At 41.1% G+C, this 27540-nt stretch overlaps 1 protein-coding gene across 2 annotated transcripts in view; it reads right to left on the reverse strand.

The window, feature by feature from the left end:
* Positions 1–27540, reverse strand: part of RASSF8 (Ras association domain family member 8) — a 74038-nt gene that overhangs the window by 14974 nt on the left and 31524 nt on the right. The window contains exons 1-3 of one of the 2 annotated variants that reach the window (XM_084206828.1): positions 22726–22744; positions 22498–22580; positions 6036–6230 (exon numbers count right to left, since the gene is read on the reverse strand). In XM_084206828.1, the coding sequence (XP_084062954.1) occupies positions 6036–6138 (103 nt within the window). In that variant the 5' untranslated portion in view covers positions 6139–6230; positions 22498–22580; positions 22726–22744. Of the gene's footprint in view, positions 1–6035; positions 6231–22497; positions 22581–22725; positions 22745–27540 lie in introns of those variants that run through there. The other variant, XM_084206827.1, reaches the window with a different exon arrangement.

A 27540-nucleotide genomic window follows, 5' to 3' on the forward strand; every position in this document is an offset into this window, starting at 1 on the left:
AGACAGCGACACTAAAAGAGAAGTTGCACTAGTCTCAGTCTTGAGTTGAATCTGAATGAGCACCCCAGACTTATCACTGTGCGTAATAAGAATAAAGACACTGTCAGCTGCCTGCACACAGGTCCCCATGGAGGTAAAGCCAGACCTACCAACACTTGGCTCAAGCCAAATCCAGACTGCCCAGAGCACTGAAAAATGCACTTGGATGCAGCTTTCTGATCCACTTGGTTTCCCAGAGACAGCCTTCCAGCCCTAGGCTGTCTTCCTTAACAAGGCAATGCAAAGAAAAAGTAATTGCATGCGGGTAAAATCTTCAATGAACTCTTAATATATGGAACACGTGGGTGAAAATGCTCTGCCTCACCAAAGGGACAACAGCATTAACTCCTGAATCTTTAACAGCACTGACAGAAAAGTAATTGCTGGCAATTTTAATCAATCCAGCATGATTTGAACTCAGTATCTTTGAAATATGAAGCTGACATTTCATTCATTATGTGATACTTAAGTTAACATCCATAGCGATTTTTAAAAAAATACCATTCTGGCTCCCTGAACCTCATTAAATACCTAAGATTAAGAGGAAAGAAAATCCCCTTTAAAATAGAGGTTAGAGTTTGCATTAATCTGATTTCTTAACTCATGCTATGTTTTGCAACAGCAGGTATGAAATACAATAGAAAATAAAGAGTGAGAGGAGTCCAGTCCTAGGAAGAAATATCCACAGAGATACACAGGCTCCACAGAAGGTCTGCTGAGTTCTCCAGGCACAGCCATCTCTCCATGTCTTTACCAGGGTTGAAGTCTTAGTTCATTACTATTATCCTTGCTCTCAAAAAAGGGGTGGGTATGCAGAAGTTTATCACAACCCGACAGAACAAAGTTCTCAGTCATTACTTTCAACTGCCTTTTTCCAAGCACCCTGAGGTACCACACTTATTTTAGAGCTGTGTCCTAAATAGGTGAAACAAAGGGGAAGTTTGGCTGAGGTCACACAGCAGCACGTGGCAAAGCACATCAAGCAGCCCTGGTCCCTCTCAGTGAGGTTACTGTCACCAGATTTCTGAACCAGAAAGTTTATACAATCACACCATGGGATCACCACAAAATTTCTTATTCTTATTATCCCTCTTAGTCACTATTTGAAGCGGCAGAGAATGAAATCTTGGGGTTGAAAAAACACAAATTCTAAGCAGATCCTTAGCAGGGACACCTCCCACTTTCCCACGGTGTTCAGAGCCCGATCCAACCTGGCCTTGAACAGTTCCAGGGATGGAGCAGCCACAGCTTCTCTGGGCTACCTGTGCCAGGACCTCCCCACCCTCACAGGGAAGATTTTCTTCCTCATATCCAATCTAAACTTGCTCTGTCAGTGTGAAGCCATTGCCCCTTGTCCTGTCACTATATGGTTTTATAAAGTAAGTGATTTGATCTTTCCAGATACAACTCTGGCTGAGCCCTACAACGCTCTAACACATGTTTGAGACAGCACCGACATTTTAATAAATACACTCCATTTATCTTTGAGGAAAAATACTCAACTGGAAGGGAAAAAAAAGAACCCTGATGGTTGCATTTGTTTAATTTTTAAAAGAGACAGCTGTACTTCTTGTTCACTGAAGTGCCGCTCATGATTCTCCAGTCAGAAGCACCAAAATCCACAGCACTATTTAAAGCAAGTCTGCCAATTTAATTATTTGCCACAGAAAATTACAGGGAGGAAGGCAGAAGGTTTCTTTTGGTAAGAAATTCAAGCTTCATGTCCCTACACTGAAATATTCGCAGGAAACAATCTGAGCAGAGGAGATGCATTCTAGGCTTCAGAGGTAAAAAAAAAAAAACCCACAACAAATGCAATAAAAATCCTCGTGGGGGCTGGGGCTGGAAGTGGGAGAGCAGCACTTCTGAAGGAACAGGACAAGTGTATTTGTGACTGCACTAATCTGTCACCACATTCCTTTGGAAGATTTATTATTTTTTATGTTTGAATGGAAAACAACCAGTAAAAGCCAATTAAAAAAGAAAATCTATACTTAAACTCCATTTGCCTAACCATCAGTTAAAATGATGGACTCACTTTTTTAGGATACACCTGCTTTTCCCCTCAATATTGCGATGACTTTCTGAGAGGAGCCACTATGCTCACACACATTCAAAACAGACCTTTGGCTGGATTAATCAATCATCTCATCACACACAAAGTTTAAAAGTATCAACTCTCTTTTTACTTTATTTCAGTTGTCCAAATTATGAACAGGAATCAAAATGACCAAGCCATGTTTATATGAAGCCATTCTGGTTTTCACAGAATGCACAGAAAACTTAGCGGAGGATGGGCTGTCAAATGCACGTTTTTAAAAGAGACAAGGATGAACCTTGGAAAAGCTCATTTCTCCTGGCAAAAATATTTTTAAAGCAAGATTCATGGTTCTCTATTTAAACTGTTTGCTGAGGTGCATTTTTTGTTTTGGTGAGGGCTTTGTTTCTCAGGATTAAAGAATCTCTTCTCTTATTTGCATTAAAAAGCCAAATCTTTGTCACTTCCAGTCAGTTTTAGTTTAAAAGAAAATAAAGCAGATCTAGATAAAACTCATAAAAGGTGGTATCAAGTGCTCTTTAAGAGCCCAGTGAGAGATGATTTCACTCTCTGGAAACTTGTAACTGAATAGTTTTATGTCTGTCTTGAACAGAATTCCAGTGACCCGCCCTCCAGCTAAGGCAATTCCAACTCCTTCTAAGTTACAGATACAGACAATTTTATATCCAAACTTATATCCAACTGATATTATTCTCTCTTGTATTCAATAAATTACATACACATTTTTGAAAATAAGCTTTGTTGGGGCACCAAATGAGACAACTCTCGCCTTTTTTTTTTCCTTTTGTTTTAAAGAATGAGGAGGCATTTGAGGCTGAGGTTTAACTTCAATCCAAACAGAAATTAAAAAAAAAAACAAAACCACAACGAACCAAAAAACCCTAAAATTCTTACTTTGGGTAGTCATTTCCTGTTCTGTAGTGATCAAGAGATGGGCAGCAAGGGAAAAGGAAGGAGCTCACAGTGCAAGAACAGGTAACACAAATGTTATTTATCAGGAGTACAGCCCCAGAGAGAGACTTTTCACTGGAAGAGCTCCAATTTCTAAGGAATCAAGGAGCATTAGCCAGGCAAGTTTTAGTGACAGAATGCCATGGCCAAAAGATTAGACACTGGCTATGGAACAGAGCCTCTTACAAAGGCTCATAGCCCAGTATAACTTGATTTTTTAATGCTAAAATAGCCCCAGAACGTAAGAAAACAAACAAACAAAAAAAAAAAAACCAAGAAACTTTTGTATCCTGAAGTTATTGAATTTTGATGATATGGGGGAAGAGTTGGAAAGTGCATAGATGGAAATCTTTTTGTTGCTTTTATCACAGCAGGAGATCAGGAGACAGGACCCTGTATTTGATCAAGTGACAGCAAAAGACTTTTTAAAATACAAGAAATTCCATTTAAGGACGACACACTCCAACTGCCAGGGTGAGTGAGCACTGCTACAGTCAGGTCTCTATCCACCCTTGTGCACATTCAGAACTCAGCTGCCCCTGGTCCTGAGCAACCTGCTCTGCCTGGCCCTACTCTGAGCAGCAGAGTTGGATACTGTCCAAAGGTGCCTTCTAACCACAGCTCTGTACTAATTTTGAATTTTCTCTTTTTGAAATACTAGACAAAGCTTTATTTTTCACATGTCTAGAATAGAGGCAGCCTCATGAGAACTTCTTAACTATGGATGTCTTAATCCAAGCACCTTTGGCTTGTGCTTTCCTCAGTGGATATGGCTGTAAAATAAGCCAGTTTTCAGATATTCCAGACACTGCACTTCAAGAAAATAATATATTTCTTGCAATTCACATTTCAGGCTCAGTGAAGAAGACTGTGTTTTGTGTGTTGTATGCCTTAAGTCAAGGACCTAGTAATAAACTGGAAGGCACAACAAAACCAAAGGAGTATCTCACAAACTTTACAGACAGACAAAATAATCCTGAATGCAGCCAAGTTATGTGACTGCTGAAGGAGCCAGACTGCAAAGTGGAAAATCCCATCAGAGCCAAGCAAGGAGGAAGCCAACTAAGACTGGCTACTTTCCACCACCAAATGTCAGGTGAGAGTCAGAGGGATCCATTTCATAGATTCCCATTCAAATTCAAGTGACAATTACTCCTGGTAAGCTGGGACCTACAGCCAAATCACAGGGGCAGCCAGATGGTTCTGTCCCAATGAATGGCCTGACAGGAGGGCTGGGAAAGCCCTCCCTGCCAGTGACACACAGGTGTAATTTATATGGTGCTTGCCCTAGCTGTCCCAGCAAGAGGGGAATTGTTCTGGGGGTTTTCTAGAGAGGGTATTTGCCTTGGCAAGGAATTTCCAAAGGATTATCTTGATTTGGCACTGGCTGCAGCTGAAATTTATCTCAGCATGGAAGCAGTGTCGCCTGTCCCAGACAAACCGGTGACGTGTTACAGAAAAGGAAGTCTGCAGAGCTGACAAAACCTGTGTGGGTTTCCAAGGCTGAGGCAGTCTTTACAGAGTTCAGGCTAGTAACTGAGGATACAGAAGAAAACTCAAGGAGAAATTACACAGGAGAACATGAAATTACTGTCTAGAACTGGGAGTCTGAAATTTCTGTGGGAGAAGGCAAAAGAAACAGAATGAAAGGGATATTGAAAACAAAGTGAAGAACAAAAGTATCACAACCACTTCATTATTTCTAAACACATATCACTTAATCATGACTAGAAAATGATTTTGCTAGCGGAATTGTTTCTCAAAAATTTTGAGAATGTTTCTCTGCAGGCAGAAAATGAGATATGGAAGCAATTGATGAACCAATTACAATTAAACAAAAAGCTGCAACTAAACTGGTAAAGAAACATTTAACAGTTTAACATCAACTACAAGATTTGAGAGACAAACTGACTTTCTACAATTTTTAAATGAAGCTTTAAAAGCTAGTTGGTTCATATAGATAAGTACATGCTAGCATTTTATTCAATCCTTTTAAAGTATAAAATAAATAAACACCAGTCTTCAACTCCATCAGATGTAAGTAGATGGAAATTATGTTTAGAAGTTTAACATTTAAATAAATAAACATCAATTTCAGAGAAATTGACTTTGTGCTTACAGGGAGAATACCTTGCTGACATTCACAGATCTAACTTTCTATTAGAAAATCATTATTTTCAAATTGAGTCAGACTGCTAATACAATCTTGTAAAATTGCTGGCATACTGAAAAATGCAGAAGCTCACCTTTAAACTATTAATTGTAGGTAAAACATAGGTTTTAGTGCCTAAATTTAAATAGTATGTAAAGCAAATTATAACATTTTAGTGAAGAATAGGCATCAGCATAGAAAATACTAATGGGATAAGGCTGAGGCTTATTCAGGATGCCCTTAATCACTGAGAAATATCTAACAAGACTTTTCTGTGGTGGAGCCTGAAAGATTTTATTTTTCTCTTCTAAACTGTTCAAAGGGATAACAGTGTAAAGACTTCCAAGTTACCCTTTCATGAGCAGTGAGTTATGTGGCATGCAGGAGTCAGAGGAGACCCTGAAGGATCTATTTCATTGATCTATACTACTCCCAATATAGCTAAAGATACTTACAGTGGGTATAATTTCAACAAACATCATTAACCAACCAATTATATTGCACTGCTTTTATATTTTCTTTGGTACTCAGAATATTGACAGTTTAGCACCTTCCTTAGTCCAGGCTTTATTTACAACAACAGCATAATTATTATTATTATTATATAGAGAATAAATTTTTACTGAAGGGAAGTTATAGATTTCAAAATGTTTCTTTTCTGTCTTTTCAGTCTCTCTCTGGCAGGTAAAAAGTCCAAGGCTACAAGTTTATACTGAAAGATTATCCCACTGTGCACTGCATTTTCTGTTCTGCTGGTACCCACTGCTCCTCCACCTCCCCTGAGCTTAACTTCACAAAAAAGCTTCGCCCCACTTCCCATCTGGCAATACTCACCAATAGCCTGAGCAAGGGCTATTACAACTTCCTGGCATGTTGTGACTTCGGTGACCCCACACACGATTCTCTGCACTCCATCCACCCATACTTTGAGCTCCATGGTTCACCAGATCATCCAAGAGCCATGAATGCAAATCAGTCAAGTCATTCTTGCAGCTGCGCCAGAGACATGCAGCTGACTTCCTGCAGCAGCTGGAACAGAGAAAAATCCTGGTGTTTAGAGCAAAGAATTACCAATTTGAAAAGTTAACAACTTCACCTTGACACCTATCAGGTAGGAGAGCCAACACAACCTCCTTTCTTTGAAAACAACAACAGGAACCACACATTCATGCATTTTGAGGGCAGAGTGGCTGGACAGTGCCCAGCAGAAAAGGACAGCAGGTGCTGGTCAACAGCAGCTGAATATGAGCCAGCTGTGCCCAGGTGGGCAAGAAGGTCACTGGCACCTGGGCTGGGTCAGCAATGGTGTGGCCAGCAGAGCCAGGGCAGTGACTGTCCCCCTGTCGTGGGCACTGGTGAGGCCACACCTCAAATCTGTATCCAGTTCTGGACTTCTCACTTCAGAAAGGACATGGAGGGGCTGGAGCGTGTCCAGGGAAGGGAACAGAGCAGGGAATGGGGCTGGAGCACAAGTCTGATGAGGAACAACTGAGGGAGCTGGAAAAGGGGATCAGCCCGGAAAAAAGGAGCCTCAGGGAGAACCTTCTGGCTTCTCCACAACTCCCTGACAGGAGGGGAGAGCCAGGGGCTGGTTGGGCTCTGCTCCCAGGGAACAGCCTCAAGTTGTGCCAGAGGAGGCTCAGGTTGAATATCCAGAGGAATTTAATAATGGAAGGTTTGTCAAGCACTGGAAGGGGCTGCCCAGGGAGGTTGGTAGTCCCGACCACTGGAGGTGTTCAAGCAAGGACTGGATATGGCACTCAGTGCTCTGGGCTGGGTGACAAGGTGGGGATTGGGTTGGACAGGTTGGACTTGGGGTTCTTGTCCAACCTCAATAATTCTATGGTTGATTCTAGGATCCCATGCTTTAAAACGATGTCTACCTCTTCTGCAGACTTACCCAAAGCTTCATTACAGTTTCTTTCCTGAAATTTTATAAGTTGTTACAAAAAGAGCACCCAGAGAAAAAGCACTAAATAAACAACTCCAGAATAAACTCATAACAGTTTCCAGTAACAGGTGCCCCTACGCCTTTATATGCTGCCTGAAAGTTTCCAGGGACTAGTAAGTAGCTTTCAGTGTTTTTTCAATAATTTCTAGCAGGTGCAGCTGCAGAAAAACAAGAGGGAAACATTTTTAATTACAGCCATCCATGAGAGTCCAACTTTTGTCTCCTTGCAGAAGTAGCTGAAATTTGCTACTCCCAAAAAACCCATGCATTTTGTACCAGAACCCAGAGAGCAAAGTGAGCAGACAGATTGCTTCTCTCTCCCTCTGAAACAAAAAGATGCATCAGGGCAAGTGTTCTAGGGGTGGTTTAACCCCTACCAGCACTGTGCTGGTTCCTGTGAGGAACCAGATGTTGTCTAATGTACTCTCCTAGGTTTTTCCATAGGCTCTGCAATGATACTATGCAAAAAAATTTTGTAGTACACCCACTAAAAATTGTTGTCTTCAAAAGATAGAACGTTCCCTCAAAAATGAAACAAAAACCAAGCCACCAATAACGATGATTAAATCTTTAAAAAACCCAGAAACTAGCAAGAAAGCAAACACCCAAAAACCACCTACAAACCAACCAACAACCAAAAACCAAAATCAAATAAAGAAAACCTAATGAGACAGCTGGGCTGCTTAAGCAGATAGAGGGAAAATAAATAGTGATAACACAATAAAAGAAGCTCATGTACTCAGGTAATCCCATATGGATAAAGTGATAAAACTAAAGACAATATTTTTGAAGAATTAAATACCAGGAAAATGGATAACACAGGGATGGAGTAAAAGAAATCTGAAAATTAGGGGAGATTAGTGAAGACAGGCAGGGTGGGGTTACATAAAAAACATGGAATCTGATGATGCTGATGGATTGAACAGAACTGCACCACATGGAGGCAGAAATGGTGCAGAGAACACTGCACCAATGCCTAGTGTGTTCACATTTACAGTGTAACCAGTGCTGCTTTCTGCAGGGATGTGAACATCTCTTCCTGCATCTGAAAGATGCACCACTGCAGCCCCAAAGCTAGAGGGGGAAAATTACTTCCCATCTAGAACCAAGCAGTTTACCCAGCAGATGACAAATACTGACACATGATGCAGAGGACACCTGACAAGCTGGGGTAGCAACAACCTCAGAGCCTGTTAGAACCCCACCACACCAACAGGATGAGCTTTAGCATTAAAGCACTAAGCAGTAAAGTCAGGCCAGCAAACACCCCCAAAATCCTGCCCAAACCTACCTGTTCAGAAGTATGTGAAGTTTGTAAGTAAAACCAGATCTTAAATAGAGTTGCCCACTCAATAGAAAAGTGATCATTTTTAAGAATATTGATGTATATAGAAATAGTCTTTTGAGACATGAACAAGAACCTGAAAACCCAAAGAGGTTTTGATAAACATTCTCCCACATAAAGCTAGGTAATTCAAAGAAAATGTCTATCTACACAAGCATTAACCATGTACAAACACAGAAACACTTCACTCAGGTTAACACCATCTTAATGTACCAATAAACCAAGAAGAAGAAAATCTTTTACCAGCCTGTAACATAGCAGTGACTGAGAAAACACCTCATAGGCCTCATCAGTGACCTCTGCTATTTATTCTTGGACCAGTTGTCTTCACAAATAAACTGACCTCACATTCCAAGCCCAGCTGTAAGGAACTTAATTAATTAACTTAATAACTTGCTGAGGGTTGAACAGTTCAGATTTCCTGGCACCGACCAAGCCATCTCTCTGTGTGACAACGCACACGTCAGCAAAGCATCCGACAGCTCTAATTGTTTTTCTGTCTGTCAACATCCAAAGTATTATCTCAATTTAGCAAGCCAGCAAATGCATTTTTCCCCCAGTCAGCACACAACGTACAGTCTTATGCTCAGTGCAGATCAGGTTTGGTCATTTGTTTTCCTACAGTCCATCTTTAAAAAAAGCAAAGACTAAAGAAAAGCATCATATAATAAGGAAATATTTGCTGACACTTCCACGTTTGAAGAAAGCATTCACCAAAGCTGCAAATGACCTGAACAAAGTGCCTTTGAATCAGTTCAAGCTCAGGGGAAACATTCCCATTCATTTCTTACTGGACAAACAGTTTTAATAGACCAAATAAGATTAAGAATTTGTGGTACGTGCATCCCTCAGACCCACAGGCAGGGCTGAATTACAGGAGTGTGTTAATAAAAGGGCTCCCCAGGTGGAGTCCCCATCCCTGGAGGTGTTCATGGAACAACTGGATGTGGCACTCAGTGCTCTGGTTTAGCTGACAAGGTGAGGATCAATCACAGGTGGGACTCAATGATCTCAGAGATCTTTTCCTCCATGGACTCTGGGATTCCATGTGCCCCACAAGGGCTCACGGGATTCCCCTTTGGGGACCTGCCACTAGGAGCATACACTCACATGAGAAATGTAACATCTCTGTGCTGAAATCACTGTGTCTCTTGGAGTTTCTAAGCAAAGCTCATCTGTACTAAGTTAAAAAAAAAACAGATTTAGGACTGGTTTGGTTTCTAGGATTGTGCAGTAGAAGTTCACAGAGAAGTCTGAAAACCAGAAAATTTTCTGGCCACGTGCTTATGTTTGCTTCCCAAATATAACTCTGTAGCACTGTCTTATTAGGCTTTGGTTTTCCTTCATAGGTATTCTGTTCTTTATCTGCTGTTAGCTAACTTTCATACCAGTAAAAGCTGCTATGCCTCCCCACTGATGGTCATCTGACAGTTTCAAATATATTTTTCAACCTGAAATCTGCACCCATAATGCACATTGTGCTTTTCTTAGAGGAGGCAAAATAAGCCTTACCTCTAACACTGTGCAAATTTCTTTCTGAAACCAGTGGAAGGGCTGGGAAAAAAAAAAATCTCACTTCAGGTTTCTCAAACCCATAAGTTCAAAACCAGTTCACCTTATGCATATTAATTTCAGCAATGACTGGGAATAGGAATGCAAAACTAATTTACCGAGAGGCATGCAAGCCAAAGCACGCCTGTGATCACAGCTTCTCCCAGTTTGTCAGCCATCAGCTCCACAGCCACACACAGTTGTGCTTGGAACCAAGCACTGGAAATCTGGCATTCCACAGCTACTTCCTTCCCCCACTTCTCCATTACCTTGCCTGAAGCTTCCTCAATTACCTTGTTTACCATGCATTACGCATTTTCCCTAAATTCCCCTTTTATCCTAATTGGCTGATGGTATCTTACTCTTTCAGGTATTTGTTCAGTTTCTAAGTGTGAAGAAAATCCAGCACATATATACATATACATACACACAAATATATATATATGTATATAGCATATATATGCCACTACTTAGCTACCTCTCCACAACTTGTTTACAAAATATAGAAAAGGCTGAAGCTTCACAAAAAACAAACAGATCAGACTAAGCGCAAAGGACCTTTCTAGCATTTAAGAAGAAATAATATTCCAAGCAGATGCTTGCAAGACATCTTGCCAGAAGCGTTAAGTCACAAGGAAACCCGAGAGCTAAAATCAAGATGCTGATTTCACCTCATTTCTATTTTTTATGAGGTTCACACTGCCTGAAAGCATCATGCACCTCAAATCAGGACTAAAATCCTGCTGCAGCAGAATTTTGACCAACCAGTTCAGTGACTTTCTGTAGCCCCAGCAAGTCACCAGCATGTTGTTTAGTACACTTGAAAGGGTGCTTTCATTTGTAATTAGCAATAACCAAACATCATTTGGAGTTTGGCATTTACCCTTTATTTTCCATTCCCTGTGCACTATGGCCAAGTTGTGCTCATTGTTTTTCCCTACTAGGACACCAGGTAGGGCCCTGGACAAACAGGCAGCTTGTTCCACCCATGCTGTGAGCCATTAATACGAATAATTACTCAGTGCTAGTAAGGCTTGATTGGAAAATACCAAACAAATGAGCACAAAGAAGCCAGACCAGCTACCCAGAAAGTTTATAAGCCATCCAGAAGAGCATGAACAGGGATGCATCTGGAAGGTCTTCCCAACCAGAAGAATCCAGGTATGGAGCCAAGGAACATTTTGCAGATGAAGTTAACTGCAAATACAGAATTGGCTACTGGAAATAAGCTCCCTAGTATTTACCTAAAAGCCTCCTTCTTTAGACTGATGAAGAAGAAATAGCCTACAAAATATGCAACTTCCCATCAGTAAATGGGCAAAAATATTTCATGTCAGGTTCAAGTAAAAAAAAAAATCCACTTAAAGTCTTCTGCAGGCAAAACTTTTACTGAAAGGAACAGGTTGTGGGTTTGAAATCAGCCCATGACTTTGTTTGAAAGAAGAGTGTTTACACAGAGCTTTATTTGTGGGACTAACCCTCGTGGGGGTTATTCTTTTGCTAGTCCAGAAGAATGCCCTGAGATAATAAGCACTGCTTGAAACAAATAAACCAGAGGTCCCACAACCATGATGATGACAGTGTTGAGAACAAACTTGAGAGAATGTTTAGGATCAATGAATTTTCCTCCATGAGACTGGCCAAAAGATGTTCTGACATCTGTGTCAAACAAATCCTGATGCCACAAGCGATATCTAAACACACACAACACACACACACCCCCTCACCTGTGGGAAGACAGCACAGCACCAACACAGGGGTTTGTACAAGCACTGACATGCAGCCAGTTTGGTTGTGTGTTTCTGGCAACAAAGGCCGCATAAAATCGTGCCTCTGGATAACCCAAAATTCCCCAAGTCACAGTTTCCCAGACAAATCACCAGTTGACTTCCATCCAGGAACCCTCCACTGCCTAGAACATCAACTGCTGCTTGCACTGCAATTTCTCCTGCTGCAATCCAGCTAACAATTTGGTGGGAAAAAATGAGGGAAAGAAACATTGTTCTGAAGCACGGAATGCTGCAACTGGTATTTTGCCTAATTACAGAACATTTCTGACCTCTCCCTGAGCTACAATCTCTCCTTGAGCTGCAATCTCTACAGCACAGAAAAAACAAATTGTCTCTTCTCTTTGTAATGGTGAGAATTAGCTAGAAGGAATTAACTTGTTTTCTTTTGGGGCTGGAAAAGTGAGAGGAGGAGGTAAAGCATTCATCCATACTTCTTGTTAGCTCTTACAAAGATACACTTTGTTAATGGCAACTATTCAGTTATTACCTGAAATAATTCTTCTATCTTGAAAATTTTATTTCTGGCTTCAGTATTTTAATTCTAAGACTGATCTCTGAGTTCAAGTCCGTTAAGCCTTTAGGACATGTTTCTGCACAGAGTTTTAATCTAAATTACTTGTAACAATCTGAAGAAACCAGAGACATGGCTTAGTAAAGATTTAACTGCAGCACAGCACAAAACATTCATCCAACCTGGGATGCAGGTGATGACATAGATACAAACCTTCATGATTATTAGCTGTGTCTTAAATTCTCATGGCCTTCATAGAAAAGTGAGTTCCAAGTGGTTGTCACAAACACAGATTGATGGCTGGAGTGATAGTGCTCCCATCACAGTCTGTAACACTTTGTATCTTTGGAGCTACCAGGCTTGACCCAACTGTGCTGCAAAATATTTTCACAAAATATTGGAAAGGAAACAAGCCAGCAGGTAAACCGAGGAAACAGATGGCTTACTAAAGTTCCTTTGTATTTGGTCACTGCTGAGAGCATAACCTTGCATTTTTAACAGTAAGCTTCAAACTCTTGCACTTGAATTAATTCAACAAGAACAACAACTCTGAAATTAATACTCTCCTTTCCCTAAGATTAGACATAAAAATCATCTGAACTCCACATGGACTGTGGCATAAAAACCCAAGGGTGTTTTGGAAATGGTGACAGCACTCAAGTTAGAGTTTCAAGGATCCTTGCTTCTATTAGATTCCAGTCAGAGAGCTTCTAAAGCAGAAATTTAAACATTTAAAACTTATGAACATTTATTTAGGATATGTACCAGCAAATCAAAACAATATCTGATGCAGCACTTCTTTCAGCTCTTGAGACAGGATTTACTGTGATACAAGCATGAATTCAATTCAAGCAGGCTTACTCACTAAATCCCAACCCTGAATCTGTTTCAGGATTAGGACTGAAGTATCACCTTCATTTTACACACAGCACTCCTTTTCCTCATTCTCTAGTTTAGTTACTAACCAACAAAAGAAACATAACAATCCTAGAGAGGCAGGACTGAGTGGATTCATCCTAGAAAGCCTCACTAGCAACCACTGTTCTAGGAAGGGCTGGATCATAGAATTACACAATGGTCTGAGTTCAAAGGGACCTTAAAGCCCATCTAGTTCCAAACTCTGCCATGGGCAGGGACACCTTCCACTATCCCAGGTGCTCTGAACCCCATCCAATCTGGCCTTGGACCAGGCATGGGGCCACCACAGCTTCTCTGGGCAACCATGGCTCACAGGGAAGAATTTATTCCTCATATCCAATCTAAACCTGCTCTCTGTCAGTGTGAAGCCATTCCCCCTTGTCCTGTCACTCCAGGCCCTTGTCAAGAGTCTCTCTCCATCTTTCCTGTGGGCTCCTTTCAGGCGCTGCAAGGGCACAATGAGGTCACCCCAAAGCCTTCTCCTCTCCAGGCTGAACAATCCCAATTCCCTCAGCCTTTCCTCCCAGCAGAGCTGCTCCATCCCTCTGATCCCCTTGGTGTCCCTCGTGTGGCCTGGCTCCAGCAGGATAACTGGTGGCAGCACAGCAGAGGTTCAGACAGCAGCTGGGATGGATTTATTCTGTGGCAGAGGAATATCCTTTTCCAGATATGTTAGCCAAGGAGCCTGCACTGCATATAAATGTTGTGACAAACAGCTCGAAAAAGACATGTGCATTAAATAAACATCTCCTGATTCATCATCGCAGTTAACAGGCAGACATTTACTGCACTGTAATGTCTTCCAAAGCTGTGTAAGTATTTGTTCCTCATTAGTAGCAAATATATAGTGCATTTGAGAAAACAGCTTTATTACACACCACTTTATTAATAAACAGCAGCATTAGGTGGAAGTCACATCTGTACCTCTCTAATACGGTCTAAATAGAGTGTGGGAGTGAAAGAAAACAAAGAGCAGAGAAATAAGCAAGCTGGTTCATTGCAGGGGAAATATTTATACAAAAGCTACAAAATACACACACCTTACTTCAAAATTGCCTTAGACCTCAAGATGCCCTGGCTTCAAAGGAGACAAAATAGGTCATTCTCCAAACTGGTTCCAAGGAAGACCCAGCTCCACCCGTTCAACTTTTCCCCTCTCCCTTCACAGCTTGTCCACAAACACTCACACCCAGCTGAGGGACTGAAGACATTCGTGTGTAATTGCCAATATTTACACTAATGAGGCAATGAGCTCATCTGCTCCCTTTTGGCAAAACCTGCATTAACTCTTGGTTTTGTAGGGATGAAGCTGTTCTTTACACTTCACTCAAACCCAGCATTTGCTTTGTCATTTGACTACAGCCACCCTGAGTCTCAGCTATCAGAGAGGTGTTCCCTGCACCTCAAATTAGCCCTCAGCTAATTCCAGAAAAAAAAAATACAAGAAACTTGTTACACTTCCCACATATGGGATATGGGGCCAAAACACAACACCTTCCTCAATATTGTGGTGAACCTTGCATACAAATGAGCCCATGCCTCCTTTTCCAAGTTTGCACTGAAGGATGCAGGAAATAAAATACATCCTGCAACTGAAATCTACTTAAATTTGAATTAATAGAAGTCTTAAAAGTCAGTTAAGCACACGGTTTAAAGCCATGGTACAACACAACTACGAAAATCTCACTGTAATGAAATGCAATTTCTGAAACAGAAACAAGAAGAGGCACTTTCAACTTAAGCAACATAACTGTTCCAAGAAATTATAATCTCAAAGCTTTATCCAGTGAGCAGCTACATTATTCATTAAACATTACCTAAGAAATTTCAAGTTGCTCTCCTGGCAACCTAGAAAAGTCTGCAAGACAGAACAGAACTTATTACTATGAGGAGTCTTTAAACAGTTAAGCAAGACAAATGAGTGGGGGGAACCCATCACTTTCTAAAATTTACACTTGGCTGTGCTTACTTCCATATTTCCCCAGGCACAAAAGAAGTTCTTTGATTCTTCTATTCTCTATTTATAGGACTCAGCTGGATCACTTAAGTATTTCCCCTCTCTTGACAATTGTGAGCTTGGCTAATTTTATTAGAACAAAATCTGAGGTAATCATAACACATAGCAATAGCTTATGGGCTGAAGTACTCAAAGCGTATTACTTAATTCATGGGATCATGGAACATGTTAGGGTGGAAAAAGGCCATCTCATTTCCATCCCCCTGCCATGAGCAGGGACACCTTCCACTATCCCAGTTTCCTCCAAGCTCTGTCCAGCCTGGCCTTGGACACTTCCAGGGATGGGGCAGCCACAGCTTCTCTGGGCAACCTGTGCCAGGGCCTCACCGGGAACAACTTCTTCTATATATCTCACCTAATTTCCCCCTGTTTCAGTTTGAAATCCCCAAGTTTTCAGTGTGAATTCCCACAGTTCTGTGGCATTGCCACAGGCAGCTCCAAGGGAAGCCTACACCACTTTGGCCAACTGGCCGCACTGCACAGAACGGATGCAGATCCAAATTCCACTTCAGGAGATGAGGATGCTTAGGTTGTCTATTCAGCTGATAATTTTAGGGAAACTGTTACAAACTTTGTACTTTCTAAACCACTAATTCTCTAAAAATGTTGCTGAAACTCACCTAAGCTCCAAAACACACTGGGAGGAGAGAGAAGTGCAGATATGAACATCATAATAAATACACTTCCCCTTGGAAGTCCAATAATGGTCACTTATCACATTCATAGAAAGACCCAGCAAAGAGCTCTTCAGGAAAAACATGATTCTCTGCCAAAAAACTGACAGCAATTAACAGAAGCCAGCCAGCAATGCCAATGGAAAATAGAAAATTTATTTCCCCCTTGCCATATTGAATTTGATATAATTTCTTTTTCCTGCTCCTGCCTTCTTTCACCATGGCAACAATTTTTAAAGCAGCACAACTTCCAATGTCTTGATTTCCCTCCATGTTTTGAGACAGCATCTCCATTTTGCACTTTCTGAGATGGAGCCTTTCACTGCTGGCCATGCAGTCACAGGCTTTCATCTCGGCTCCTAATGGCTACATCTTCCTCCTCCTCACTGCACCCTCAGCAACCCCACTGTGTCCATTTGCCCAGCACAAGGATGTCAGGACAGGTTTCTGGAGTCAGGAGACTTGCCAAATGCAGGCAGGGCAAAGCAGCCCTCCCCTTTCTTCACTTGATCAACTTATTTTCCCTCAAAGTCCTTCCACACTGATCTCTGCCCTTCTTATTCATTTCTTGCTCAATTTACCCAGGAACTCTCTATGGCTCACTCACCAGAGTGACCTCAGGCACACACGTGGAAGTGCAACTCCACCAAGTTACTGAGTAAATCTCTTTATCCTCCTTCATGCTGCCCCTTAACCCACTTCTGCAGAGCACCCACCACAACACAACGGATCAGCAGGTGAGACCTTCCCGCTTTTTGGGCTGATTGTGCTTACTCTATTCACCTCCACACCCTGGGCAGGGTGCACCTTGTCTTTGGGGGTTCTGCTGCCTTTCAGAGGGGCCAAGACAAGCACAGTTCTGCTTTAAGAAGCTCCTGCAAAGCACCCAGATGATGGGCAATGTAATCAAGACCTTCTGGAAGTATGCTCATCCCTCCAGAAGGAATTGTATCATCATTCCTCCTATCACAGGGGATCTTCACCATTTTTCTAAACTTACAAGATGCCTGGGATGCCAGACACTGGTACTGAAGTACACAGAATTATTAACATTGGAAAAGATCCCCAAGATCATTGAGTCCAACCTCTGACCAAACACCACCTTGTCAACTAGGTGCCACATCCATTCTTTTCTTAAAGATCTCCAGAGATGGTGACTCTGCCACTTCCCTGGGCAGCCCCTTCCAATGCCTGATCACCCTTTCAATGCAGAAATTCTTCCTGAAGCCTTCCTGACATAGAGACCAAGTTAAACAAAACATCATCTCAGCACTGCTGCGTGAATCGCTGTGATGATTTCTCTGGGTTATCATCACACTGCTTATGAAGGACAAAGCCCAGCTTGCATTTCTCTTTGGAAGCAGAAAACAAACTAAACCAAAACCAAGAAATCTGATTAGGACATTTTTCGTTTCCCCTGGTCTTTCTTACTTAAAAGCACTGCAGTATCTGCGGATTCTGTTTTTCCACAGAAACAGAGAGGCTGTGCAGTCTGGAGAGCCACTGGCAGCACTGAATAATTGACAGGGTTAAGGATTTAGAACTGTGTGGGGGAGCTCAACAAAAAGAGCCTGGCCAGTTTTCTTTTAAATAAAAAGGGATTTCTAATCTTTATTGATATGCAGCTATGGAAATGTACAATACCAGGTAACATCAGGAGGCCAGAATGGCTTATTAATCAAAATTACCTAGCAAGCAATCTAAATCCTGGAAAGAACTCAATGGGAAGTGCCCACAGAAAGTCTGTGCTAATCATAAGATAGTAAGCAAATAAACACCTAAAACTGTGCAACATTTAAAGCTTTAAACCATAAAAAATCCAAAACATAACATTTAAATTAAAATCCAATGACATGAGTTTCCTCAGACCTAGGAAAAGTTATATGAAAGAAATCTTATATTATTCTTTATAAAATTCTTATTTATAAAAGTACAAAGTCAGGCTTACTAAGTGAGGTAAACCAGGCATTCACATTTCACTTCCTATTTAGTTATGAATGACCTGAATATTAACTTGCAGGTATTTTTAAGATTTTTGCAATTTGACAAATGAGATGCATTTTACTTCATTTAGTCACCGTGTTTTCTTCGTCACTCCAAGATATCAAATACTAAAGCCTGTTTCCCTAACAACTACAATTCAAAACATAAACCTTTATTTCTTTAAAGCCCAGAAATTCTCATTTTTAAACATTGTGCAACTATCCTTTGTAGGAAGCAGCCTGCAGAACTGCCAAATCTACATGGAACAAAGAGAAGAGATTGTATCAGAATGACATGCCTTCAAAAGCTGAGTTTCTTTCCTGCCAGAGAAAGAAATGACTAATGTGCATTGTAATCAGTGTAAAAAACAGTACTATCTTTGCAGTTGCAGACTGGGAAAACCTACAGTTTGATGTTTACACTGCAATAAATTAAGTGGAAAAACTTCTGAGTTGGGTAATAAGCACATTTTTCCTCTCAAATGTTTAATGACAGTGATCATTAAACACCCATGAGGTGAGGTCTTCCCCATTTTGCTACTACAAAGATTAGAATATTGCAGAATTCCCTAGTGATTGATAAATTAATAAAACCCAAACAAAGTTATTTTAACTTTAGAGTCCACAGGAATTGCATAATTCTGTTTTTCCCACTGTTCTACAGCAAGTGAGAGGATGCAAACCTTGCCAAAGCTTGATAAATTCATGAAAATAAGGGAGGAAATGGTTTGCCTGCAACACCCAGGGCTTGGATGCAGCAACCCACATCTCAAGAAGCAAATATTTTTGAAGCAGAAAAGCTAGGGACTACTGTCTTTTCATGTAAGAGGCATTTCCACACACCACCCCCCCACCATTTATTATCAATACTTCTGTCCTTTCCAGACATCCTGTCTCCACTTACATTCCATTTTCAGTTTGCCCAAAGCTGGCAAACACAAGATGAATCCCAACTCTGAAAAACCACTGGAAGAAGTTTTTTTTCCAACTATCAGACCACTGTATTTCTTCAGAAACACTTTCAAAGTATTCAACTTGAAATGCATTTCAAAGAGTTGAAGTACTGCTGTTTCAAATGCAAAGAAACCATTCAGATGTGGATATAAGATCCAATTTTTATGTAAGTACAGATTTACACAGGACTGTAAAGTAAAGGAAAAGAAGCCTGAAATGAGAAAGCAAGAAACCACACATAATAAAAATGTGACCAAGTGAGGAAGAGGAAAGAAATGGATGCACATGCCACAGTATCTTCAATTTCAGGTCTGCCACCCCACCAGTCTGAACAAGTGCAACACAGGCAGCAAGGAAACAAGGGACACTTTGTGCAGTGTGAGGCTCTGGAGTGGGGAAGAGAGATGAGAGATGAAAAGTATCTCTTGTAACACAAAGAATGCAGCAAAACTCAAGGATCCCAGCAATACCACTGTCAAAGAAACTTTTTTCCTGTAATGACTCAGTGCCTTGGCAGCAGGAGAAAGGTGTGCATCCAGCAAAGCTGAGACAGGCAGGAGAAGCAATGAGAACCCGAGAGGCAGCACTTTTCCCTTGAGAGCATTCCTCACCTCAACCAGAACTCACCAGCACGTCAGAGCAAAACTCTCCCTGAGCCAGAGATCCTCTCAGAGAGCACCCAGGAACTTCCCCCACCTCTTAATGCCTGTCAGGAGATACCAATCAAAGGTGAAGGGCAGAAAATCATGAGCTCAATGAATATGGAGTATTTTCTGATTTGTGACCTGGGACACTCGGATGAAAAAGGAATTGCACCCTGCTTCCATGGTTCTGGAAGGGAGCACACAGGGGTTTTAGCCCAGCCAGCAGAAGTATCTGCCCAGCTCAGGTAGGTGAAAGACCTCTAAATCATGACAAACACAGACCACAAAGCAGCTGGAGGATACAAATTAAGTGTCAGTGCTCACAAACCAACAAAGTCTGGTTTTGTTGCTCATCAAACATACCAGAAAATGGAATATCACTATGCAGAAAAACATGAAGCAGCATTCTGCGAGTGAGTCTTAAAACACTTTTTTTGTCAACTGTATTTAAGACTTTGTGTGAGTTAATTCAATTTAAAGCATCATTAGACTACTCTGAACTTCAAAGAAAAAGTTGTATCTATTTTTGTCCACTTTTCATATTTAAAGTTTAAATATTGAAAGAAAAATATTTCCCAAAGTTAAGTCCTCTGATGTGATGTCCACTTGTGCTGCCAGAGTGAGTAAGTTCTATTCCTTTTCTTCATTACTTTATTTATTGATTAACACTGAATAAAAGTGGATCTTTTTTTTTCTTAAAAGTACAAGAACCTATTATTACTCCATGATTTCAGCTGGGAAAAAAAAAAAAGTTTTAATAGAACACATATTACAAGCTGACCCTGTCTTGTGCCCCAAAACAGAGAGCAAAATCAAGTCACATAACAACAACAAATTACATTAGTGATGCTTAAGGCAAAAAACCCAAACTGGTTTATTCAAAACAAGCAAAGGTAAATAAGTAACTCTCCCCGTGTGAGGATGGGCAGGCACCAGCCTGATGAATTTCCAGCAGGCAAATACCTTCTGCTCTCATACAATAAAATCATTCAGAGACAGTAACTCACATGACTTGTTTCAAAGTGACAAATAAAGGAGTGACACTGCAGTCACCTGGCAGCCAGCCACAAACTCACTCCACTGAAAGGAATTTATTCAAAATAGAGTCAACAACAAATTCTTAAATAGTTCAACTTGGCAGAAGAAAACCTGGCTCAACACCACTACATTCCAAGCTGCCTGGAGCTCCAGGTTAACATACATATGTGTATGTGCTCTGGCTCTCACCTGAGAAAAATAAGAGACCAGTGTCTGTCTAAATTCTGTGCACAGGTTGAGCCAGCAGGACTGTCCCCACAGCTGGTACCACCCCCCACACAAACCATCACACCCCTTTAGCAAGAAGATGATGTTGGTTGAAGGCAGCAATTAATGCTCTGGAAATGTTTGCTTTAGAAACAATCCACTGATGTGCATTAAAGAGACATGTAGCATACCTCTCAAATGAGGCAACTTAAGACAAGTCCGAAGGCAGACTCTAGCCCACAGAGCATTTTGGGTGCTGCACATATGCACAGATTCATCCACATACCTGTACCACCCTTCAGCAAAGCTCCCCTTCACCATACAGAGTGCATTTTTTATATGTGCATTGATACTGCTACTAGTTCTACCCTGTATTAAGGATAATGAAAGTATCCATCCAATGCTGCTTTGCTTCAGCTTTTCCTGTAGTAAGATAAAGCTGTTGTACCTTTTTCCTTATCTGTACCTCTGACACACAGAGCATGAGACAAGCTGTCATTGCAGCAAACGAATAAGGCATTTGAATTTATTTCATTCTATTGGTCCCTCAGCTGCTTCAGTTATCAACAAAATACTGCTATAAATACTGTATTTGCAATAGGAGTGGTAAAATGGCAATATACACACAGAAATGAAAAGGTGATGTGACTGCTATGAAAGTCTCGAACTGAGAAGCTGATGTGCGCACAAAAGGCAAACCAGCTTTAAACAAGGCCTGTAAATGGTGACAAGCCAGACAGAAAGCTGCATTCACCGTTTTTCTCACTTTCTTCACCAGCCTAATCTACATCATAAAACAGGGGACTCAAAAAAAATCAAACCAATATGAAAAATAAACCAATGCATAATCTGAAAGTATATATTTTAGTCTAAGTTCTGATATTTTTCCAGCATCAAGGATTCATCATGTTGTCAGGAAAAACATCACCTGCTGCTGTTTACTTTTCCTGACAACTTTTTTTGACTTTTGGCAATGTCTGAGTGGCCAAGCTGGGGACACCTCCTTACAGGGAATCACAGAATCATTAAGGTTGGAAAAGATCTCCAATATCACGGAATCCAATCTTTGACGAAATGCCATGTTGTCACCCAAACCAAAGAAGAAACACCAGTTGTTTCTTGAACAACTCCAAGGATGGTGAGACTCTTCCTCCCTGGGCAGCCCATTCCAATGCTTAACAAGCCTTTCAGTACAGAAATTCTTTCTCAAGTGAAGATCTGCTGCCCAGGATCATTGGACAAGCAGAGGAGGCAAGGACAAAAGCTTCCTCTCATTTCACACTCCCCAGTGACAGGCTAGCTGTGGGCCTCCCTCTTATACAGCAGGAAGGTGCATATCCATGGAGATCACACCACCACAGGAGAGAGAAACTCAGCAAGTCTGCCCAGAACACAACTGGTTAGAGAAAACATTGACAGAGCAGGGGAACTGGGATCTTGCTCAGATTACTCATCTCAGGATAAAAGGGGGAGTGATGAACTTACGAAGCTGCCCCATCCCTGGAAGTGTTCAGGGCCAGGCTGGACGAGGCTCTGAGCAACCTGGTCTGGTGGAAGGTGTCCCTGCTCACAGAAGATGATCTTTAAGGTCCCTTCCAACCCAGGCCATTCTGTGACTCTAAGTTTTTGAGTTTCTGGAATGCTTTATGTCCAAGTACTTTCAGAAGAGAGCAGGGAAACTCTTTCTTGGAGGGTTTTGGTGCTAACTTCTTACCTGCAGATAAAGACAGAGACGTCTGCTTATGCACAATCTGCTACTCCAGGCATCAGTGTTCACTCTGCTGACAAGGGCAGTTCCTGGAAGGAAAAAAAAAAATATTGTCATACATTAGTGAAGCAAACTTCTTGAGGATGAAGTTCTATTCCCCCTTCTTCCTTTAATGCTTTGGAAAAACACCATGTTCACCTGGCACCTATAGATCTACAACAGCCTGGTACCTACAAGCGAATTTTATTCTTGAAAAGTTAGTTCAAAAGAAACTTGGAATACTGCTCTTTATTTGCTACTTCTTATACCTGGTGTGACATGTTCCTGCTATAAATAACTAAGTGTGGTAAACAACATTTCAACAGCTTTCCAGAACATTAGGAAAAAAAACCAAAAAAAACCCCTAAGCACTGTATTAGGTAGTCACGAGCATCTACCACTGGTAAATTGTAAATATAGGAGATTGTGAAATAATCTTCTTTCCCAATTTTCTTTTTAAGGAAAATAATCCTCAGACTGGAGCACTTCCAATGTATAACCCTCCAAGTGCTCCGGAGCTGCACACCCAGACTCCCTCACAGCAGTGAATCACGAGCAATGCATGCACAAGCAGCCAAACAAACTGGGCAAAAGGTAACAAATCCCAAACTGCTGATTAAGACTAATAATCAGCTTGGAAGGGATGCTTACTACAACAATGTTTAACAGCATCATTGTGACAGACATTGCCTAATATTATGGTACAGCTAAGGAGAACATGTGAGATGTGGTTATTTTTAAGCCTTCACAACCAAAGATTTTCTGAGTTATGTTCTAAAGGAACATATCTATTATGTGTAACTCTACATGGGAACTTTATAGAGTGCAGCATGGAAAAACAGCTCTAAATCAGGAAAACTTTCCACTGGTATTTCAGCATCTCCTCTACCACCACTGTCAGACACTGAATTTTGTCCAGATACAATGTTTGTCTCCTAATATCTGTCTGATGGAAAGATGTGATAAGTACCAACTCCAGCATAAGAACATCGTAAGAGTTCAGAAAACAACAAAAACCTCTTAAAGATCTGGAAAGAAGGGAGGTCTGTAAAATACTAAACCATGCACACGTTGCATCCAAGCTCTATAGAAGTAATTGCATCTCTCATTATAGCCCAAAACTCCACAACAGGACATTCAGGAGCTCCAAAAGTCTCAGGCACACATGATTTTCACCACGACTGACCAAATACGCAGCTTTCATTCACAAACTGATATTAATTGAATTTTTGGGTTGCCACAGTATGTTTTTGTGATGTTTTGTGCTTTCCACTCTGCAAACCCACTAACATTTACTAACAGTTCACACGAACATTTTACTCTAGCTCTGAAATGAACAAAATAATTTTTGGCAAGTTTATGTCTCCCAGCTGAGAAGCAGTACTTTAACAGAAGGAAGATATGCTTATTAAGTCTCCTTAATGTACTTGATTGCAGTTCCATTAGAGAACACTCCTTAAAGTTCTCTACTCAGGTTTATTCACCCCATAGTCCTAAGTAGGGTCAAACAGTCATAGAAAATGCAGAACATTTATCTAACACAACACATCAGGTTAAATCACCGGTGCTTGAGCCCCAGTAACTTACCAATCCCCCCTTACACATGTTAGATTAGGAAAATAAATCTGGTCTTAGGATACAGATGGTGAATTAGTTAATCCAGAGGGACAGATGTTTGAATTTTGCTGAGGGAGGGGGAGATAGAGAAGAGAGAAATAATCACTTCACCCTAAACTATGAAAACTCAGCTCTGAGATGCTAAAAGTTGTCTTCATCTACTGCAAACTGATCAACTGCCGATACACAAATAGTAAACATTTCAATCACCACTGTTTGTTAATTACCCCAGGACACTACACAGAGAAGAAGAGTGGATTCTGAACCTGAGAGTGGAGTGGCCATGATGCTGATCCAGCAGCAGAGACTGACACTTCCACTCCAACAGAGCTGCATTATCTGCAGCTCTGCTGAAACCCTAAGGCTTCTCTCAGACCACTCTGCAAACTGAGTGGGAAGAAGTAAGGATAAGAGCCACATTCTGTCCTTAGGGACCCCTATTAAATCAGATTCCCAACATCGGCCACTTCCTCTTTGTTTTCCTCAAGCCATATGGCTTCCTGACAGAATCTGTACAAACAATAAATCCATTAATCAAGCCACTGCTGGAGGAAAAGGCTTTTTTTCCCCCTCTTCCCTTCATCAATCCAGACATTTTCATGGAGATGTTTTATGCATTTTATTTTATGAAAGTCCCATGGAAAATACTAAAGTGGTCTTTGTTCTCACACTGCAGCCCCAGTTCCACTTTGTATTTGTAGAAGGAGATCCTTACAGAAAATGCAAAGAGATACAGGCATAGAGAGAAGTCTGTTGAACCAACAAGAAAGGAGTCCAGCCTAGTTGAATCTTAGCAGGGATACAGCAGAAATTGCTACCTAGGTTTGCTGATCCTAAAAAACCAAAAATTACAAAGAAAACATAATTAACTGAAGTAGGTAAAATAAGAGAGGCATTAAAAGTCTGTTCCCACAAAGTTCTGAGGAGATGCACACATGCAAATGCCACAAGTAGCTAAAAGGAAGAGCTTCTCTTAAGAAATGCCACAAAAAAGGACTTCCCCACATGCAGGGAACTCAGTGGGAGGGAGGAAACAGAGAGCAAGGAGATTTCTACCTCTTGTAGGTGGGAAACTCCCTTTCCAGCAGGTGGAAAGATCTTCCACTCCTCTGAAAGAAGGAAGAACACTAAACCCAAACCTAACCAGGCTCATTCTTTCACCAAACTAAACATACACTTGAGGGACTGCTGGAAATCCAGACTTCCTGTTTTGATGAGCTGCTCCCATGCAGGCTTTTCCCAAAATTTCTTTGACTGAACTTTTATTAGTCAATAGTCTTCAGTGCAGGAGGATTGGGAAGAACAAGAAATTACTCTCCAAGTCAGGTGGTCTCTTGTAGTCACACATTTCTAAAGCAACTGTGATCTTTCCACTAACATGGGAAGGAAAACAGGATTGGCATGGTAACAAATCTTTTTTCCTTAAATCATGTTTTATTTTCTTCACAGCTGGTCTACAGCTAACCGGATGACCAAAACTGTTCCACAACTCATGTGAGCAAAAGAACCCCCTGTTTAAATGAAGTTCAGGAAACACAAAGCAGCTTATGACACTGACAAACACCTTACAGAGAAAGAGAATTTAAAAAGGTGTGAAATTCACTTTTCAAAACTTGGAGTGGAGTTGGCTTTTTATTTTTTTTGGGGGGGGGAGGGGGGTGGGGGTGGTATTTGCATTTTTTTTTTTTTAATACAGGAAAGAAGCATTCTTGATTAAAAGCAGGAAATACTTGAAATTACATCCCTGTCTTTGTTAAATTAAGTAACAATTAGCCACAAAGAAGAAAAAAATTACAGAGCTTAGAAAGTTTGAATCATTATCTCCAAGGAGACACATCTGTAATGTTAACAAGGTCAGAACATTTCAGTCAGTTCTTGTGGGTAATAGGAGATACAAGATGTTAGCTTCTGTTCCTATCAAGGCAATGGCAACTCTGAAAGACTGCAGATATCACTTGGAGCCTACACCACTATGAATTATTAGCCTTGAGGCCACAGCCTAGAAATATACAACGTCATATCCAAAGTACAGATGAATTTGTGGATGCCTTGAGGTAGTGATGAAAGGTATGTTTGTTTTGGACAGGGTGGTAAGGAGGATCAGGTGCTGCCAGCTAGGGAGGCCTTTTACCACATCTGGGGCAGATGGTCCCAATTATCTTCTCATCACTGCTAATCAGAAGTCATCCTTCAGCAGCTATATAATAACCTATGTAAAAATAAACCTGGGATTGGTGTTTGGCTTCTAGCAAGAGGAGAGCGTGCCTGTCACAAGTCAGTCAGTGCAGGCAGCATCCTGTCTTGGAGTCTCATTTACAAGCCTGGAGTATGAAGCTCTGCAGGTGCAAGATGGTGTCTTCACATCAGGTGTGAAAACAGAACACAGGTAATGCTGACAAGAAAATTTAGGGGCACATCAGTGGGGAGAAAAAGGCAGCTGTCCTTCCTGCCAGTTTACTCTTCTGCCCTTTGTGACCCTACTGATAAACAGCATGTGCTCCCAAATTAACAGGATCTCTAGCACCCTGCCTTGGCTACTGCTCTTACCTAGAGGGACAAAAGTGATCCAAACTGGAAGCAAGATATATTATTTTGAGAATATAAAGAGCATCAAGCTCTTCATGTCTTCACTGACTGAAGCCACTTGTTCATGTCCTCACTTGGGTGTCAAAGGTGGCCAGTCATTATAAGATCCAAAAAATTTATTGCCTCTCTTCCCTGAGCAACCTAACACCTCAAATAGAATTGAGAAAGGATTTGTCCAGCCCAGACTTCACTGCACCATTAAGTCCCATACCCTGTATGGGTTAGCAGGAGCAACACCATTTATATCCTAGAAAAGAAGGTACTTCCTTGTTACTGCTATTTAGCTCTTCTCACAAAGAGAGAAAACCTGTTTATCTTCAAATTCAGTTCCAAACTACTCCTTATTTGCCCACAACACTGCATCCTGGTTCTTTAAGCTCTAATGTGGTGTTGAACAGAAGGGCTACAAAAAACCATGTTGACACATAAACCAAGAAGAGTGAAATTAAAATTATAAAGCAGCTTGATGTAAAAGAAAAGTCTTCACTGAGATCTCCGGAGTTCTGCCCATCATTTGTCTCCTTTCAAGTATGTGAAGGGCATCTGCTTTCCAGGAACAAAAGGTTTGAATTCATTTAATACATTTCTGAGCCTTTAGAGTTACAGTTGTTGAGAAAAGAGAAGAAGAAAAACACTTGAAGTGATTTGCTTTCTTTTTGTTTAAACAACACAGCCAAGAGAGCCCTGGCATGTGAGCTCAGAGGACATCAGAGCAGAATACACACAGGTAGAGCATGTTGCTTTCTCTTCCTCCAAATGTACACTTTATTTTGCAACCCCTGTGATTAAAGCCCATGGAACCATTAC

Source organism: Fringilla coelebs (assembly GCF_963513975.1).
Source record: "Fringilla coelebs genome assembly, chromosome: 5".
Taxonomy (NCBI): Eukaryota; Metazoa; Chordata; class Aves; order Passeriformes; family Fringillidae; genus Fringilla; species Fringilla coelebs.